The sequence below is a fragment of the Bombus vancouverensis genome, chromosome 1 (assembly GCF_051014615.1).
Source record: "Bombus vancouverensis nearcticus chromosome 1, iyBomVanc1_principal, whole genome shotgun sequence".
NCBI classification, from domain to species: Eukaryota; Metazoa; Arthropoda; class Insecta; order Hymenoptera; family Apidae; genus Bombus; species Bombus vancouverensis.
Window position 1 is genome coordinate 6,504,583 of NC_134911.1, and position 19,337 is coordinate 6,523,919.

Consider the following 19,337-nt stretch of genomic DNA (forward strand, 5'->3'; position numbering starts at 1 on the left):
GATTATCCAATAATATATATCAGATAAATGCAAACTGTTTTAATTTCTAGTTAAAATTAATCTTTTCGACAAAAATAAATAGAAGTTTCTTATTTTACTCGAATGTCGCTGAGAAAATTTGTATTATTCACAAAAAAAAAACCAGGAGAACACAAGAACTGTCAGATACATCTTGTTGACAAAAGCGCATCTCTGTCAAGGATCGAAGAAAGGATCGATATCGCTGGCTAAGAATGGTTTCTCGTCGATAACACAGTGAATCACGAGAGCAAAGCACACAGTTGGCCGAGCAAGAGGAAAAAGAGCTGTTGTGCAGCTCTAATGGGAGATGGCGACGCGGTTTGTTTTCCTTCCTTGGTTGGCGTACACTCAAAGAGCAGCCGGTTATGTGCTTTGTCCACGGACAAACTCGCGCATATTCTGTCTCAGAATCGCATACCCCACCAAAATCTATGTTTGCAGTTTCCACCACGGCGGTAGTGGCATGTGCTCCACGTACACTCCCCTCTTGCACATTAGTGAAGACTGAAACCAGGTCTAGATTTTAGTACGCATCAGAATCTCCGACTATGAGAAGTTTTCACACGTCCAATCGTATTTTCTATAGATTTGTATCAAACAGTCATCATGACGGAAGTTTCTCAGCACGCGAAATTTCGATGTGAGTTCTGGATTCTACGATAAACACATTTGTGTCCGGTGTCATTCAATAAAAACCACGTGTATACTCGATTCTTTCTTTCATATTTGGTTATGACGTCTTTTATCTATGACGATACCAATTGTGCCATGGACGCGAAACGAATGACACACCGCTTTATCAAGGGGTTCCTGTCTTTATATTTTTATTCGTCCCGTATATACGTCAGCCACGAAGATCCTTTTTGCTATGTGAATGTATCGCAAGTGCGACACGCAATCGGATTTCTTTTGCGTCATCATCACTATGACGCTTCTGCATTGCTTCAAAACAACTTCCTATCTTTCTTAATGCTTCAAATCTTAATATTCAAATTACATACCGCGCAATTTATTACTACTTTCACAGTTACCTATTGTCTTTTGTCTTGTTTTCGGCCAGATTTACAGTATATACCGCGTACCGTGGCGTTGCTTCATGACGTATTGACTGCGTCTACCAAAGATTTACGCGCGTTGCAACTGCGCGCGCAGCCAATTTTCTCATTTGCCCATCACTATCCTTCCCTATAACTCTCCATCTTCGTTTCGATTCTACATCTTTTTTCATTTCTAAGTAACTACTATGACAATGCGATTATCCCATAAACATAACATGATTTCACTGTCCATATAACTAAATTGTTCGTCTCGTTTTTATAATCACCCAATAGACTTATCTCGATGCACTCGAGCGATTCGAAGAAATGGAATGCGCAGTCGTGCGCGCCTGTCCACGTGTTCCCGCACTATTAAATTGCACACGTTCGAATTGTTATTCCTCCCATTATCTTGTTCTTCTACCATACCGTTTCTTATTTTTCCTTCCACCATGTCAACCGGTCTGCGTCCGCCCCATTCTTCGAGACACAACATTCCTCCGCCGATATAATAAGCGTCTAATAGGAATCATTACCACGACCACAGTGATAATAATCGCGAGTCATGCAGGTAGTCACAGCGATTTTTCCCTCCCGTTTTGCGGATGTCCACAGGGACCGAGAACCTCACCTGCCGGTTTATACAGCTCCGAAAGGAAAATGGAAAGCTCTTTACCGGACGCAAATATTCAGCCCAAGCTGGATGGGAGTAAGTATAATACGAACCATATACCCTAACTCATTCTCTGGTATCTTTTTTTCTGTGCTCGAGAACTTTGCCAAGAAAATTTCGAATATTTCCTTTATTATTAAAATTTCGTAGCCTACTGTTTTCTTTATTTTCATAAAGAAAATTTGAAATATTTTTTTTATTAAAATTGCTAGACTGGATTAAAATAACGTTTACTATCTTTTTGAAGAAAATTTGAAATATTATAGTTTTATAGAAGTTGTCAAAAATAAAATAAGATTCACTGTAAAACATTTAAGTTAGACAATATCAATTAAATTCACTGCACAATCTTAAGCAACCTCTTATTATCAACGAAAAATATTTTGTCAATATTTTATAAAATCACAAAATTATATATTTTACGCTAGTGTAAATATAATATTATACTTGCTTAGGGGAAATAGAATTTCTAATTGCTTTCAAATCACAATACAACGAATATATTACACTGGTTATCACTTTTTTCATTGATAAATATTAGAAAATTTTGCTAAGAACTCGACGTACTAAAAACAAGCGCGAGGTTCACAGAACACCGGCGGAATTGAAAGAACGTTGAAACGCGTCTTCTGCGTGCACATATAAAAATACCGACAAAAAGAGTTTCGTTTGCATCATTTATCAACCGCGACATTCCCGCGCCGGTCGACATCGAGTGTAACGATATGGGACGAATAATTGTTCACGAGTCGAAGCGTAATCGTAGTTGTCATATTTTACTATTCGTCACATTTTTATTTATTTTCTTCATTCTTTACCAAAATTTAAATGAAAGCACCGAGACAATTACATTTTGAGAGAAGTGATTGAAACTGGTGAAATCGAAAAAGAGTGGCTTTGCCAGAAACAAATCGTATGTACTAAAATAGCACGGAATACAGAAATATCAAGACGCGAATCACTATTATTAACGACTATGACGAAAATTGTAGGAAAAATGTTAGCCGAATTTAATCGGTGTATTATAAATTGTCTGGGGGATTTGTTCGATGTTTAGCTTTCATTTAGTGTTAGGTAGTATTGTGAAGAAATCTATGAAAATATTTTGATCTAGTATGTTCAAAAGTAATTTTTGATATATTTTTGACCAAAGTAAATAAATAAAATTTTTTATCTCGATTCATTGTTACGTCGTATCATATACATATATGTATAATTAATATTAGACGTACAGATTTACTCTATTTTAGAAAATATATCTTGCTTTATCATGTTTTTTAATAAGTTAAATTATCAGTGCAATAAATACGTGTAACCAAGAAAATCAAAATGTAACATACAACAATTTTAAAATGACAACTTGCTGAAATACATTACTATTACCTAACAGGCTTAATCGACTTGTTTGATACAACTATTTACCTAGAGCATTAAAATATATTAGATATATCACATTATAATTAAAGAAAGCATTATACTAACGCTCTAAATGCAACGTGTGACAATAACGGAAACGGAAATTGACAGCAATACGTGCACTCCATCCTATGTACCATCTTGGCCACTATATCACGCGTTCTTCTTGAACCGTTTCGTTATCAGTCAAAACGCGTACGCTTATTGATAAAAGCAAAACAATAGGCCGATTTTATTCCGTATTGTGAATAGTATCCTCACTGTTCGTTTCTTGGAATGCGAATCGCGAAAATACATAACACAAAAAGCTGAGGCTGAACGCGTTTCATTGTCGTCCATTATCTAAAATCATCTCTTACTATATTTATCTTTTTTTACTTTCGTCAATTCTTTAGGTATATTTTGCAACAGATGAGAGAAGAATTTCCTACTATAATGGCTAACGTACATTACAAAGTGCTGAAGAAGAAATGGTCGAACCTGTTGCAGCAGTACAAAGTGAGACAAGACAGACACGCCTTTTATTGCCCTAACGATTAACCACGATCGCTCGTTGATCCCCGTGCATGAGTTAGTTTGCTTTACTCTCGTTTGTGTTCATTTCAGCGTGAAGCATAATAAACCCGTTTTCCTTACCGCGAGATAAGCGCCACGACGCGGAGAAACCACCAATCACGATGATACCGCGTTAAACCGTCGACAATTCGTAAATTCGACACGATACTTTTCTCGCTTCTATTTTATTCAGTATCATCGTCGTTTACTTTAAATTGATGTCTTTGTCGTTGACACTAGATATCACCTGCAACTGTTTTTTTTTAAATATGAGACGACGATTTTCACTCATAACGTGTGGAAATGAGAAGAACAAGTATTGTGTAATAGTGTTATAAGTATGTAAAACAGATTATAAAACTGGTTATATAAGCATGTTTCTAAACCTTGTGCAGAATTGTCGATTCGAGGTTTTTAAGAATAATGTCTTAGCATAGTAGTTACTTTCTAATTCTATCTCCAAATCTTCTCTCAGATTTCATGTTCTAAATTGATATCTTTTAGATGTCACTCGAATCACTAACCCCAAGAATGCAACTGATCTTAAACAGCCTCTAACCTAACTCCAGTAAACACCAGTGTTTTGCATATCATCTAAAGGAAGTCTTTGTTAGCTAAAAACAATATTTTCACTTTGTATAACCTATCGGAAGATTCCTTACGGTCTAGAAATAAGAAAAAACACATGAAGATCGCTAAATACGAATTGTGGCACGATCGTCCGTTTAGTCCTCGATTTTTGTTAAATATTATGTATCAGCAATTTGTTAAAGGAACTGAAGAATCCGGTACACGGAGACAGAAACAACGTGGATGACGTTTCATGGCCGTTTTACAATGCGATCGACGAGGTTCTTGGATACGATCGGGGATCTACGCCGATCGGCGATGAGTACATCGATCCCCACGAATTCCTTTGCGTCTCCGTGACACCGGAAGAGCCCACCTCGTCCGTGGACGCACTTCCTGCGCAATCTAATCCGGAAATCGATCGTCGAATCAACGATTCGTTTCCGGAACGGAGGTTAAGGGCGCTTAGTGCCAACTGCACGATTGAGATCCAGAAAGTACGACCTTCTGGTGTTAACAGGTATAGCAGTCATTGTGAAAAGTAGTTTCTTTTAGCAGGTGTCAAATTGTAACTTTAAAGCAGATATGTGGTTGGACATAATTGGATATTAATTGATAAGGTAAATAATATTAAAATATAAGTATGTATATCTAACGAATCGAGTCGTGCAGAACAGATAAATAAGATTGATATTTACATATGAAGCATGTAAGAGTCTATTGTTAGAGACATTGTTTTACAATTTTATAATATAGTATTTTATAATACAGTATTTCATTCTTACTACTGATTATGATTTAGAAGCATATTTGATCAGTTTTCAAGGCAAATTGAGTTCTAAAAAAAGATGTCTGTACTGCTTTGAGTACGAATGAGATAGGGATAATTGATATGAAATATTCAAGATCTAAATTGGTAGAGATAATTACGGCCAGCTACGTACATTATCTTAATTAATTATTACTAGGAAATTTCAATCGGTTTTCAGGCAGATGAACAAAAATTTGGCAAAGAGGAAACGAACCACGCGGAACGTCGCGGTCGCGATACCGCGGCTACCACGTGCCACAGAACTAACGATCGAGAAAGTGACGTCAGAGGCGGACTGCATCAAGGATTTGTCCAGACTACGTGGAAGGGATGCCGCGTCGACTCAAGAAGACAAAGAGAGGTTAGAGCGTAACGAGGATGAGGGGATGCCGAGAAAGTCACGAAAAAGCCGTATGGCAGCACCGTATCGTGATGATCGCGATTCACGGACCGATCGCCGTATAGAGCAGATCTTTGAATATATCAAACGACGAGACGAAGAGAATAGATCTATCATGGTACGAGTGATGCACGCGGTGGAGAGCATCGCTAACAAGCTGTGACACTGTTGCAGATATAGAAGGGGAGGGGATGAAACCGTATCTGACTACTTTCTAGAAATTATGCAATCAGTTGATTAATGATGCGATAAGATTATATAGACGACGCTTTTATACCACTCTTTACGTATTCCTTTTATTGAAGATAATGTAGATGTATTAAATATCTTTGAGATAAATGTACGAATGGAAATATGAAAACGTTTTTGGCTTGTTTTATATATGTTTAATTAAATGGAAGAGAGGTTAGGTGTGTAAATTATCAGATTTTTGAGAATAAACGTGGAGCAGTAATGAAAGAGATTTTCTTTCAGAAATATTACGGGGCTGTTACTGGTGGGCGTGAAGTTCAATCGCATAGTAAATTTGACTTAAGTTTATATACAAATTCGCAGGCTGAAGAGGCACTACCCGCTAGACCTAAACGCTAGATTCATTTAGTTATCCAAATTAAGCATATGCACTTACTTATAATACTTATAAATTATACCTATCTATAATAAGTATTAACTTATTGTAAATAAACAGCCATGTCACTGCGCCACGCCAGAAAAATTACTGAAAATTCTCAACGCGAGAATTGATTGTAATTTCAACAAATAAATAAAAAAAAAAAATATACAAATTTAAATTGTAAGGCGGAATTCGAGTTTGTCAATAAACGATATTTTCAAAGATAATTTATCTTGAACTGAGTTCGTTCGATTTCTTTAAAATTAATAAACTATATACAGATTTGAAAATTACGAATTAAAGAACAAATTGCACAGTTTTATAAAACAATTCTAATATAAGTAAATCAATTCTAAATTAATAAATAAAATTATTTAATCACACGCGTAAAGAATATTGTAATTGTAAAATATATGAATTACTTTTATCGTAACCACAATTCAATTCACTGTATTAAAACGGAAAAGAAAAAAGGAAAATTGGCAAACCAAGAAAAAAAAGGACGATATCGGTCGATCGTAGAGTGAATTCGAGAGAAGCACGGATGTATCAAGGGTTAGAGATCGATTACGATATGAATATTACACGCTGTCGAAACGAATACCTATAAAGTATCGGGGATAACAGCGGCGAGCCTCGTCTGGCGCCTTTCTCTTCGTTCTTAACGCGTTTCGCCTTCTTTCGATGGCTTTTCGCATACCTTCCTTCGCGCCAAAAGGTTCCGTATCCCTTTCAGTAACACAACTGCTATTGCTATTGCAGAACGGATAGATTGTTGCACTTAAGGAAGCTTGTTTCTTTAACCAATAATCTCATATATTTTGCCGCAAGAGTGTTCGAGCATAACCGAGGTAAAATGTCTCCCATTCGCAATGAAACCTCGAATCTGATGTATCATCTCATTTTAATTATCCTAATTCCATCCCATTTTTTACAAACTTCAATTCATAATTTTATTTGATACTAAATGAAAGAATATAAAAAGTTAAATCTATTTTTTAATTGCCATACTATGTCTTCTTTAAATTCAATTAATGAACAATCTTCCAGCCAGTTAAACCACTCTTTTTAAAATAGCCTGTATATTGACAAAAAGAAAATCGATTGTCCGAAAACGAAGTCTCGAATGAAATAACTTTAGTTTTAGAAATAATTCTAATTTTTATTTAGTTTTACCTCCGCAGATGTACTACTCATTCTGAAACATTCTGTATATATAGACAACAGGAAGTCGATAATCAATTGCTGCAGAGAAAATTATTCGAATTACAGTCTCCTCCGACCAAAACGAACAGCGTACCCTTTACTATTCTGGAGTTCGTCGACTTCACCTTGAAATTCCGAGAAAACTCGTAACATCCGCTGATCATTACAAAGCTGGTATTGTTTCAAACGGGACAAGTGTCGTCGAGGTTCTGTCTAGAGATTAGGGTAGGCCTGAGCCGTTCGAGAGACGCCACGGGATCCCGGAAACCATATGGTCGAGTGCCTTGAGAGACTGCTCTTTTCTGAACATCTGCCCCGTATGCACACGATTCTTTGTTTACAATCTCTGCCGGCTATCGATGGAACCTTCTGTCGTATAATATACGACTCACTACCATGATTTTACGCTGACTTTTGTAGGTGACAAAAAAGTTTGTAGACAATTAAAAATAACGTGGAAAAATTTTAGGAATGTTGTGAAATGAAATGCATAATATGAATAACGTAAGTACAAACATACTAAAGATGCTACTATTATAGTTTCTATAAAATATATGTTCCTGACATGTCTGGTAATAAATGTATTAGCGACTTCAACAGTGACACTCCCAGCTTAAGTCACGCAAAAATGACAGTAGATGCTACGAAACACCTAATTTCAACATCTTTAATGCACATTATATTATCTAATACATATAAAAATTACCATCATACCAACCATCAAAAAATCCCAATACTCTGCATAATATGAAATGCATATATGAAAAATAATGTTTTCTAACTTTCTGTATATACAACGCATCAATCCCTTTCTAAGAAATAAATAATATATGAGAGCAAAAGTGTACCAACTTTAACATTTAATAAACTCGATAATTCCTGTCGCTGTCTGAGACGAATAGGAACACAGAATATTCAGTGCAGCAATACAATATGCAATACTTATAAATTATAATAACCTATTAAATGGTTCTTAATAGATTAATGCTAATACAGTTTAGCAGAATAAATTGACGCTATAAACTCTCATTTACAAAAAAAATATGGATTCCCATTTTTGCTGCCAAGTGTCAAATGTATCATGTAAAAATACATATAACCAAATCGAGAACCGTTCAGAAATCTGAGCGCAACGTCCGAGCGAAACCCTCGTTCAAACGAGATAAAGAGAGATGGAAACGGAGATGATGCAAAGCAGAGAAGAAAGATGACAGCGGGAAGAATGTGCGAGAAAGAAAGACAGAAAAGAATGAGTTGGGCGTGCACGTGGTCTCGCATCTGCTTCTCCACCGAGTGACCCCGCGGCTGACCCGTTCCAAGTACCAATAATTAACTCGGTTCGTGCGCCAAATGCACACGAGCGCACACGGGGCCAAACGCTTGCGTCATAGCCCGGGAGAGGGCAGCGTTCCCATGAAAGAAAGGCCTGCGCATACTTGTGCAGTTATGCGCGACAAAGGGCCATGAAACGAACGCACAAAAGGTGCTCGATGGGCCTCCGAACACGGCCAGACGTGTTCGCCGAGGGAATCGATCAAGATTGCGGTTAGGTTTTGCGGTGTATTCCATTCGGCAATGTATGCCGTTCGAAATAATTAGTTCTGCTCGCCCTCGGAGAGAATTGCTTTATTACTCTTCCAGACATTTGTTATTTGGAGAAATTCTAATGTATTGGATCTGATTAATATGCTTTTACCAATTATTCTGTTATTTTAGCTATTAGTATTGATACTGATTGCATTGCATTGCATTGAAGATGTATATTGCACATTGAGATAGTAGAAGATCTGTGTTTGAGGTTATTTATACCTATTATCGTATATATTGGCAACTGAATAATAATAATTTTTAAGATTTATTATACACATAGCGGGTTACTAGTTCCACTAATTAGTCATGGATCGGGATCTTACGTGATAAAGTATGGAAAAAGATGTATTTCTGAGAAATTTAGAACATCTCTCGCCTTAAGTACAAGTGAGATATAGATATCTGATATATTTGTTTATTTTATATTTATGTTTAACAGCATTCATAGGCTGCAATACTAAATTTCTAATTTTAAAAATGTACTAGAGGTACGTAGACATGTGTTGAAGTTAAGTTTAACTGAAATCGTAGGTTGTAATAATTTTAAATATTTCACATTGGTCACATAGAAACGAATGTGCTGAAGTCCTTGCATACTTTTCGAAGCACTTGTACGAAGGAGCGGCACTTCTGGAGATTTCTCTCTCTGCACACCTCTATTTCTTGCTCCCACTGGCTTCGTATTCGCAGCACGATAGTCGAGAGTCGCGCAACGAGAATTTTTAATACAGCCACAGCCGCGAGTATAATTAATTCCCAGCCATGAGCAGTTCGTGACCGAAGCTTGACCACAGCTTACACTTTCGTTACAGCAAAGATTTATTACAGCTGAGGTAACCAACGGAAAAAAGCTGAATCGAATGCGCTACGAATTATCGTTTGCTTTTTTTCATTTTTTACTATTGTTTTCTCTGAGTATTTCTCTGTAATATAAATTTTTTTAAAACGTGATTTCATTTAAAATATTTATTCTTTACTTGCTATTAATTTTAAATTAATTCTTTACTTGCTTTCTGTATTCGATAATGATGGACTTTGAGGGATACCCTGTATATACGTTATAATGAATATATTAACTCAGTAAATACACACCTGCTAATAATGTATGCATGTACTAAGTGCAAAAAGTAAATGAATATACTTCCTAGTATTTTTATACTCAGTCAATATTATTGCAAAAATCTCATATATGTAAATATATGTAGTGTAATATATTGAGTAGTTGGTACATATATACATTTACTAAATTTTGTGCTTTCACTATAACACTATTTCATATATATATATCTGCATATATTAGTAAATGTTGTGTATGTAGAGGATACATGCAGCTTGTAATAATATTTCAGAATATTTTTATGATAGCGATTAAATAACGTAGAGTTCCCTATAATCTGAATTGCACAATATAAATGCGGGCCAGCAAATAGTACGAATGACTCACCAGTCTTGTTGCTATTGTTCCCGAAAGAATGCAGTTTCTTCCAGCCTTTCCAACCCTTTTTCCAGATCATAGCCGCTTTCGTTTTACGTTGTCCGCCCGCTAATTCCGGAGTGCTAGTCTTGCCCATTCCCCTCCTCAACGATCCCAGCCCCGACCTGAACAAACAACAATCAACATTCTTAGATCCCTTTCTTCTTCCTTAGTTTTTTTCTTCTTTAGATTCATTGGTTTTAGGATTACTTAGAATTAGAATTGTACGAGGTGTGTACAAAGAGTTCGTGGACCCATTTTTTATTAATGGTGGCAATGTTCTTTATACACTTCTTGAGTGCAAGATAATAGAGGAACTTCTATTCTGTGTAGTTGATTCATGGTCACTTCCTTTTTAATACAGGTAAAGTACGTATAAAATATCATAAGATATACACTTTATGACATGTAATTGAATAAAATTTATTTACAATTCTCTAGGAGGAATTAGTTGCAAGTAAATATCAATAAAATGATCTACACAAAAATTGCTATGCATTAAATCCTTTCTCTACTCTAGAATACTTTGTAATATCCCAATGAACTACAGAGACAATTGAAGATATCTGAAACAGTTTATCTTCAACATGATTGTATAACACTTGAGTTCCCTCATAAATACATAAATGAATTCTTCGATAATCCATCTTTGAATCATATGAAATCCTAAGAAAGGATTCTAGCATGAATATAAATAAAAAGGAATAATAAAGAAGCAAGTCACAAAAAGAATGAAGCAAAATAAATTATAGAAAGTTTGTATACGGTGCTCCAAAAAATTGTCCACCCACACCAGGTACATACACGTTATTACAATGTGTCTCTATCAACCTGTAACTTGCACTGGAGCTTCCACTGAAGCCGCTGTCCATGTCACAGCCAACAGGCGAAAGGAGGTCGTCGGTGGGACTGACCGAGGATAACAGTTCCTCTGTGGACGCCCCTCGTTGGTCCTGTGGCTCGTCCTCGTCGTTGTTATCGGCTACGGTAGGCATCAGCATCGCCTCCACGCTCAAATTCAATTCCCCGAGTACTCGACGATGCCGTGACTGAACTCGTCGTACCTCTTCCGCCACTAGGGATCTTCTCGAACCATGCAACGCTCGGTGACATTGTCTGCTAATGAATTCGAGTTCTCCATTAGTATTTACATACGTTTCCCTCTTGCATATACAATGTGAAATCATATAAAGCGATTGTTTGTGGATGACCGATAATCGTTCAGCAATGATTCATAGTTATTAAAGTAATTGATATTAAGAGAATTCCTCAAAGTTCACGAGATATATTTCAATTATTGCAAGATTATTATGACTATATATATAGGATATAATTTAACTACTTTTATTTCTTATTTAATTATTAATATTAATAAATACAATATTAGTTATAGAATATCATGAATATTTTTAATTATATTCAATATCCATACAAATTTTTAGAACTTTCAAATTTGTCACTGTAAGCCTTTCAAGAATTGTTTTTCCAAATTTTTCAAAACTTATTGATGCTTTCAGATACAGTAGTGCTCGTTTAATTTCCAAGATATTTCACAAGAAAGGAAATTAGATCTAGCAAAAATAAATTAGAAAGATATAATACTGTTTCGATTTATTCTTGTTACACCCATACACTGTCTATAGATTTATATTATATTAAGCTTCTGACATTAAGTATGAATAATTGAAACTTGACTTTATTTATTTACTTATTTTTGAGAAACGAAATGATATATGTATGTACAGAGTGAGGTCAGTATTCGACCATATGTTTCGGAGCGCACCATTATGACAAACGGTGTTAGACACTCGTAACCATAAACTCGGGGTTGTTTTCTTATTGTTTGCGACTTTAATCGTTAAGTCTGATGGCATCCGGTGCAGGGAATTCGTCGAATCGGGCCAAGTGGTCGAGCAGGAGGAGAAGCTCGTTGTCCACTTGAACCTCGCGTTCAACTCGCGCCAGTTGAAGTTCACTTTGCATCGAGGCGAATGAACGTGCGTATTCATCATCGTTTAGATTGAATGAAACGTAATTCTACCGCGACTATCATCATCGGCGTTCCTATCGACCGTATGAAGCTCGCGTGCTTCGGGTCTTTTTCCCTTGAAAGCTAACACCGTCTTCCTGTCATGCAATAATATCCATCGTCTTTAAAGCAGTAAACATTATAAATGGAAAAATCGATCGACTCTGCAGTGAATTCAATATTCAAGATTTAACTTAATTATTCGCCAGGTTATTTATTTTGCTATTAAGCACCTTTTATTGTTGAGAATGTTTATTGGAAGCTATTGGCCCTAAATTAAATTGTCCTAAATTTAATTGTGTAAATTTTCTTGGAAAGTGGAAATTGGTCGATTTTTGGTGAACTAAATTTTTAGTTTCTATCCTTAGTAAGATTCTAATATATATTCTTATATACGAAGTCTACAAATGCATAAGAATCTTACTTGTAAATACTCGAATGGAACATGGTCGCTACAATGAATGTCTAAAATTCATCTTTTAAATCATCTTTTATCAGAATCATCTTTTAAAGAATCATTATATGAACTGTTCTCTAGGTAATGGAAACCCGCCCAAAGGATGTTATCCGATAAACCATCAGAAAAAAAGTCGCTAAAGAAACCGGTTGACTTGAACGACGGGTAAGACTCTGCTCTTCCCATATTAACCTTCAATTAAAGTCTCATAACATAACATAAATCCGATACTTATCTAACGCATGCCATTATTACGAATATTATGTGTTTTTTGTTTTCGATCGATCGCGTTCTCACGCGCTACTGTTACTCTCTGTTAATTCCAAGGTTATAGCAAATTCTCCCTTAAATTGACAAGCAGAAACTCTAGCTTCATTTCCTCCATGCTCGTGCACGCTATATTTTGGCTCGAAAGCTATTATTTACGAATAATTAAGTTTTATAATGAATTTCTCACTTGATCTCCGATATCTCCTCGTAAATATTCTCCTCTGTCCCATATCGTGTCATGTATGTGTGTCTCTTGAACGAATCTGCGCGCAATTGTTGCTGTTGTTGTGGCTGCACACGATTCAGGCCAACTTCCGCCGGATATGTGCCATGCAGCCGACTCGGTCCAGGTTCGAAGTAAGCATATGAATAATCCTGAAGGGGATGCTGATGAGCAGAACTCGCCATCGGTGACGCTACCGATCCAGGATCCACCAATCCAGGGCAGGCCATCTGAAAGAACGGAAACCAATATTAGTTGTTATAGTAATCGTATGGAGTAATGTAATTTTGTAGCGATAAATTGATGTCTAAAGAATGGAATTATATTTTTAGCAATTTCCCAACTGTTTAATTCTTAATAATTTAAATTCTGCGATCTCCTAATTCCGAATAATCTTAATTTTGTAACTTTTCAATTTTTAGCAATTTCATAAATTTTAGTAACTTAGTGATAGTGAATTGTAAAAATTTCGTATATGTATGTAATTGGTTTAATTATCTATTCAAAACATAGAATCACTCTTGTATAATTGAATACTAGAAATCATCGAGCACGTGATCGCGTTATAGATTATTAGGTGCACGACTAATTTGTACATACGTATGCAATGGACGATGCCAAGTGGTATATTAAATTAAGTGGTCATGATTGGAATTTTAATAAAATGATGACTAATATCCTTCATATTATTAGTATTAAAACTCCTATATTAAACTGAGTATTAAACATAATTTCCTAAAATAATTAAAAATTCAAACAATTACAATTTCTAATTTCTGTAGCAAACAATGAGGTTATGTATCATCCTTGAGATTCGTAGTTGGTAAATGTATAATACTTAATATATATTAATTACATATAGATACTTTAATTCTGATTCAAAACAATGGCAAGACTGATTCTACATACAGGTTAAAATTATACACGCATTCGAATTCACATTAGATCGCATTAGAATTGTGCGTACGACATAAGCTGTATAAGGTTTAACATTGCATGCTGAAAATTATACCTGGCTGTGAGGCGGTGGATAAGGTGGAGGTGGTGGAAACTCCAGGTTGACTCTTCGCGGTGACGGGACACCTGACGCCATTCCTGGTCCCCCTAAAGACGAAGCCATGATGCATCGTTCTGATTATCGTTCAATTAATGCGCCTCTTTTTCATCGTTCTTTCACTTTTTCTGGAAAAACCATACCATCTACCGTTATTACTCATTTTTGTTTATTGCATCTTGAAAATATATTTGCTTTCTCTTCGCATATTCGATTTGTAGCTCCTGGAAAAATAACTTAACTCGTTCTGCGATTAAAAAAGCCTTATCCTATATATAACCACTAGAATTCACAATAAAAATCAAGAATAACCGAACCACTTGAATTCTCTAAATTGGGAACTAAGTCTCGCTGACGCCATGCTGTTCTAACCTAGAATTCCTAGTTTCGTACAAACTTCATTCCGTGTGTGTCATTAAATCACAATACGTTCAACGTAAGCAAGTATTAAATCTTAATCCCTAACTATTATAATATTTTTAAATCATACGTGACTTCCAACAGCTTAGGCTACGTCAAGTTAAGCTGAGTCAATTTTAGAATCTAGGTTAAGTTACTTTACTTTATTTTACGTAACAAAATCCATCAATGATACTTATTACGTAAAATAGAAGGTATAAATGAAATTCAAATTAAATAACCTAGCTGAAACCTAACCTAAATTGTTATTTAATCGCTTAAGATAATCCAACAACTAATTTCAAATTAGACTTATAATCCTATTATCTTAACATATATATTTCGTAACCTTATTAATACGTTGCATATAATAAGCACGTTCCCTAGTCGACTTGTATCTTGGATCCTCGCTTTCATCGCGAATCGTCTTTTCACATGTTTCACACGAACGCACGTTCGCGTGTCTGGTGAAAGAAAACGCGACAGAGCATAATCGCAGGAAAAAGCAACGTCGATCGACGACACACTCGATCCCTTCAAAGAAATTCAGCGACGCGTGCAACATAATCCTGTATATGTGTATATACGTACGTGTTCTTTGAACTTCGTAAATGATCTACAGTCTACACGATTTTCAACGAGAAACGTATCATTATTCTCCTGTACTTGAATAACGTGCCGGACGATCTTCACAAACAAGAGAATTGGGTCATTAAAATAATTTTGAAGACCCTCCTGAAATTTTTTCTATATCGTGTCTGTTGAAGCACGAAGAACACAAGAAATAAAAGTTTCAACTTACATAAAAATTAAAGATAAAAGCTACGAAGTGGTTTCTGTGGAAAGGAAATTTTAACTTCGACTCGGCAATTTCGTTTCACAGATAAAAGTTGCAAAAGGCTTATTCATCGAGGAAGCGAGGAATTTTAATACTCGGACTTACTTCTACGTGGATAAGGGACAAAAGTTGCAAGAGTACTTTCTCTTCGCAAGAAATGGAATTTCCAAGAATATATTTGGGTAAGTTAACTTTGTAAACGGAAGTTTTCCGCGCGACATCTAGGCGAGAGACGAAATTAAAGGAAGAAGCGAAGTCGTGTGTTAAACGCGCGATAAGATCGTGCCTGATTTCTCCTACTGGCAGCGAAAGAAAAAAGAAGACACAGGTGTGGGACGTGATGTGCCGTAAGAACTCGACGATTGAGATTCAAAACGCAGCATATAATTCGCTAACACCCTACACACGCAACGTCGTGTAATAATGTACGTCGGGTGTGAGATCCAGCTAACAAGATAAACGTGTGTTATTTGCGACGCTCGCGTACATGTTTCCCTGCGCATTACGATAATAATGATAGAAATTAGTCGATTTATCATTGGCAATGATACACGATAATAATAATTACACGTTGTTGGAAAAAAATGTACTCGCGAAGATTTTGACACCCGTTGGATCATGGGAACCATTTTGAAATTCAAGAACTTGTCTAAGTCTCCGTAAGATAGAACCGTTGAATTATTGGGTTGGCAACTAAGTGTCATTAAGTGGTATTGACAAAATCCGCAATCACTTAGTTGCCAACCCAATATATCGAAATTAAAAAATTCGTCTACCAATAAATCTCTGTAACGTGAGAGTTTATAGTGAACAATTACGAAAATCTAGGAATTTCCCATGAAATTACTAAACGTTGCTTTTAAACTATTAAGAAAACAGTGGAAATCCATATTTAATATTTTTTTTTATTTTATATGAATTTTAAATGAATAATTATTTTAAATGAAACACCTACAACCGTATTAATATTATTTCTACGGCAACGAAATTAATACGGTTGTAGGTGTTTCATTTAAATGTTTCATTTAATTAAAATTCGAATTACGTAGAATGTGTAAAGGAATGTAGCTGCCAGAACGAAGAAAATAGGGGCAGCACACTGGTCTTGCATGATAAACGATTGGTGTCTATCTTCACCTGCCCACTTGACGTTAATGCAGTCAATTACCAGGCAAAGTGATTTGGCTGAAGTCATAATTCTTTTTTGATCAAGTACGTCAATCGAAATAATTGACACTAAAATGGCGGTAATGCGTACGTACAGAATAAGGAACCACGAGATAGGTTATGTTACAATTCATACAAAAATTATTCAATCGCAACGCTATTGTTTATTATTCTATCATATTCTAATCGTTTATTTCATAAGTAATTAAATGCTATATCTGATATTAAAAAATGAAAAGTTTTCAAAACGCGAAATTGATGAATTTAATTTCTGAGTGGTACATAAATCATGCTTCTTCCCGCGTTTTTTTGTTTGGTCGATGGACGCGAACGCACTGATGTTGCGCATGCTTATTACGATCGTTGTCATAGCAACGTGATCTATTGGAAATTTTATAGATTTCAATATATTCAATAAACAAGAATTCAATAAAGAATAGCTTTAATAGAAAATTGTTTCTAAATATTAAGAATTCGATGTTGTAATTTAGATATAATAATATAAGTAACAGTTATAAAGAATTGAGTATGTAACAGAGATAATGTTCCAATTATATTGACCAACATAATACGTCGGTTACGATCTCTAACATAATACTCAATAACTCTTAAGTTAACTTTGTAGGACCAAATTTAATGATGAAAAAATCAAATTATACGAAAATATTATTTCCTTAAACATTTCCTCCCACAGCAGTAATAACTATATATAACAGACTAATTTCATAAAGGAATTCGCCGCATCCGCCTTAGGTTGCCCAAGTTGATGAACCATTTGCCTTAATTACGTAGTCCATACAATTGCCTCGAGACTTATGACGGCTTTAAACGTCTCTTCAGACTGTTTACGATAAACTGCGATTTCATTTGAATTTATTCTGCCGATAAAGATAGAATTCTACCTAGTAAATATTTATGATAACGTCTACATGATTTATATTTATGATGTCAAATATTGAATATCAACTAACAACATTTTCATTCAATATTCCGCATTCTCCGTTATACGTAGTCAGTTTACTCGCATTGTTTACCTAAGCGAATCGAAGGAAGATGATAAATAAGATATTTAAATAAAGTTCTTTACACAATTATATTATCGTCAGTGTTTAGATATAATTATACAGGGCACATGAAATATATTAAATATTCTAATTCTATAGAATTTATTCTAATGGTTAATTTCAATGTAACAAAAAGTAATTTGAAAAGAATTTGACAAAAAGAGCTGATACATTCGTATATAATGTAGTAATACGTATATTACAAACACATCCTATATACTTTCAATTTTATCGTCATTGTCATGTCAATATCACCGAGGTCGCTTCCTAAGGCATACATCACTCAACGCGATCAAACGCACAAGGTTCTCCGTACTGAAATATCATTTCCGTTATATCGTGTCTCGACCATGAATATACGCATACTTTCAGCGGTCGTCGGTATTTTTGGACAGCATCCAAGACGATGCGGGAAGAAGGGCCCATCGATGACGTCGATTTCTCTGACTTTAACTAACTATCAAATACCCAAAATACATACTTTGCGATCGCGACTAACGACATCCACGCGGTGGCATTTGAAGGAAACACGTTTCTAAAATCCCTCTGTCGGAAAGGTTCTTTACGCGTCACGCCAGCTTTTCGTCCGGGGTTCTATTTCGTTTCATCCCGAATTAAGCTGAAAGAGGGGCTTCTCAAAGTCAAAGCGTGTCCAATTTGGTTGAACCTGACTCTCGGACATGTGTCCGTGCTCAATTATTCGCTTCTATACTAGTAGATTATTCCCTCGAATTATTTGAAGAAGAAACAGAGAAAAAAGATTTAGCGGAACTACTTCTATTGGGATGAAAGTTTCGTGCTTGATTAAATGAATTGTCGATTCAATCCACTTATCTAAATTTCTATTATATGGTACAAATCATAGGTAGGAGATAGAGAGGATTAATTAACTATTATATATACGGTGCATTCAGGAGTTAGATTGTATAAATATATAAATTGAAAAAAAAATAGATGAATTAAAAAAAGATTTAATATAATGTTGGACGTTTTTAAATTGGACACTAATCACATACCTTGAACTTCCTTGCGCAATTCAGCTAATATTACCGATGAAATTATATAAGTTATAAATTACTACTATTAATAAAATATCCTTACGTAGCTCTAGCGAGTTTAATAATGAAACGAATGAAATTTTTCAAATGACGTTTAGAGGTTATAATTCTGCCTTTATCCAGTTGTAATGAGTTTAATAATAATAAGAATGAAATTATCCGAGTCAATTTTATATGTTATAGGTTACTTGATCGTATGATTTCGACTTTATCGTATCGTATGATTTGACTATCCTACTTGATGAAAAATTATAAAATCGTAAAAGAAAAATTCATAATCTATGGTTTACTTGTCAATTCACTACTATTATTATTTGATGAATTATTGTGCAAGAGGACTGACGTAATAAAATTGAGAAGTTTATGAAAAGTATCCACTATATGAATTCCAGTTCCGTGAACTGTTTGTCCT

At 35.3% G+C, this 19,337-nt stretch overlaps 2 protein-coding genes across 5 annotated transcripts in view; one reads left to right on the top strand and one right to left on the bottom strand.

Annotated features, from left to right (window-relative positions):
- The window catches only part of LOC117160744 (rho guanine nucleotide exchange factor 10), a 46,981-nt gene that overhangs the window by 25,105 nt on the left and 2,539 nt on the right, over positions 1–19,337 (bottom strand). Inside the window, exons 1-5 of one of the 3 annotated variants that reach the window (XM_076624960.1) lie at positions 15,148–15,258; positions 14,358–14,527; positions 13,310–13,575; positions 11,198–11,485; positions 10,337–10,491 (exon numbers count right to left, since the gene is read on the bottom strand). In XM_076624960.1, coding sequence (XP_076481075.1) covers positions 10,337–10,491; positions 11,198–11,485; positions 13,310–13,575; positions 14,358–14,465 — 817 coding nt within the window. In that variant the 5' untranslated portion in view covers positions 14,466–14,527; positions 15,148–15,258. Of the gene's footprint in view, positions 1–10,336; positions 10,492–11,197; positions 11,486–13,309; positions 13,576–14,357; positions 14,528–15,147; positions 15,259–19,337 lie in introns of those variants that run through there. The other 2 variants (XM_033341703.2, XM_033341701.2) reach the window with 2 other exon arrangements.
- On the top strand, positions 69–6,323 carry LOC117160745 (uncharacterized). Of its 2 annotated transcripts, XM_033341712.2 has the most exons (5): positions 79–661; positions 1,674–1,767; positions 3,543–3,645; positions 4,476–4,792; positions 5,262–6,323. In XM_033341712.2, the coding sequence occupies exons 1-5, from the start codon at positions 628–630 to the stop codon at positions 5,644–5,646; spliced, it is 933 nt and encodes a 310-aa protein (XP_033197603.1). In that variant the 5' UTR covers positions 79–627; the 3' UTR covers positions 5,647–6,323. The 2 variants fall into 2 exon arrangements, with proteins under 2 accessions (XP_033197605.2, XP_033197603.1); XM_033341714.2 differs by lacking the exon at positions 3,543–3,645 and having other exon boundaries at positions 69–661.

Excerpts from the sequence above, each read along its gene's own strand:
- LOC117160745 (XM_033341712.2), top strand. The coding sequence starts at position 628 with ATGACGGAAGTTTCTCAGCACGCGAAATTTCGAT. Across the intron at positions 1,768-3,542 it reads TCAGCCCAAGCTGGATGGGA|GTATATTTTGCAACAGATGA; the intron begins GTAAGTATAATA and ends TCAATTCTTTAG. Across the intron at positions 4,793-5,261 it reads CGACCTTCTGGTGTTAACAG|GCAGATGAACAAAAATTTGG; the intron begins GTATAGCAGTCA and ends ATCGGTTTTCAG.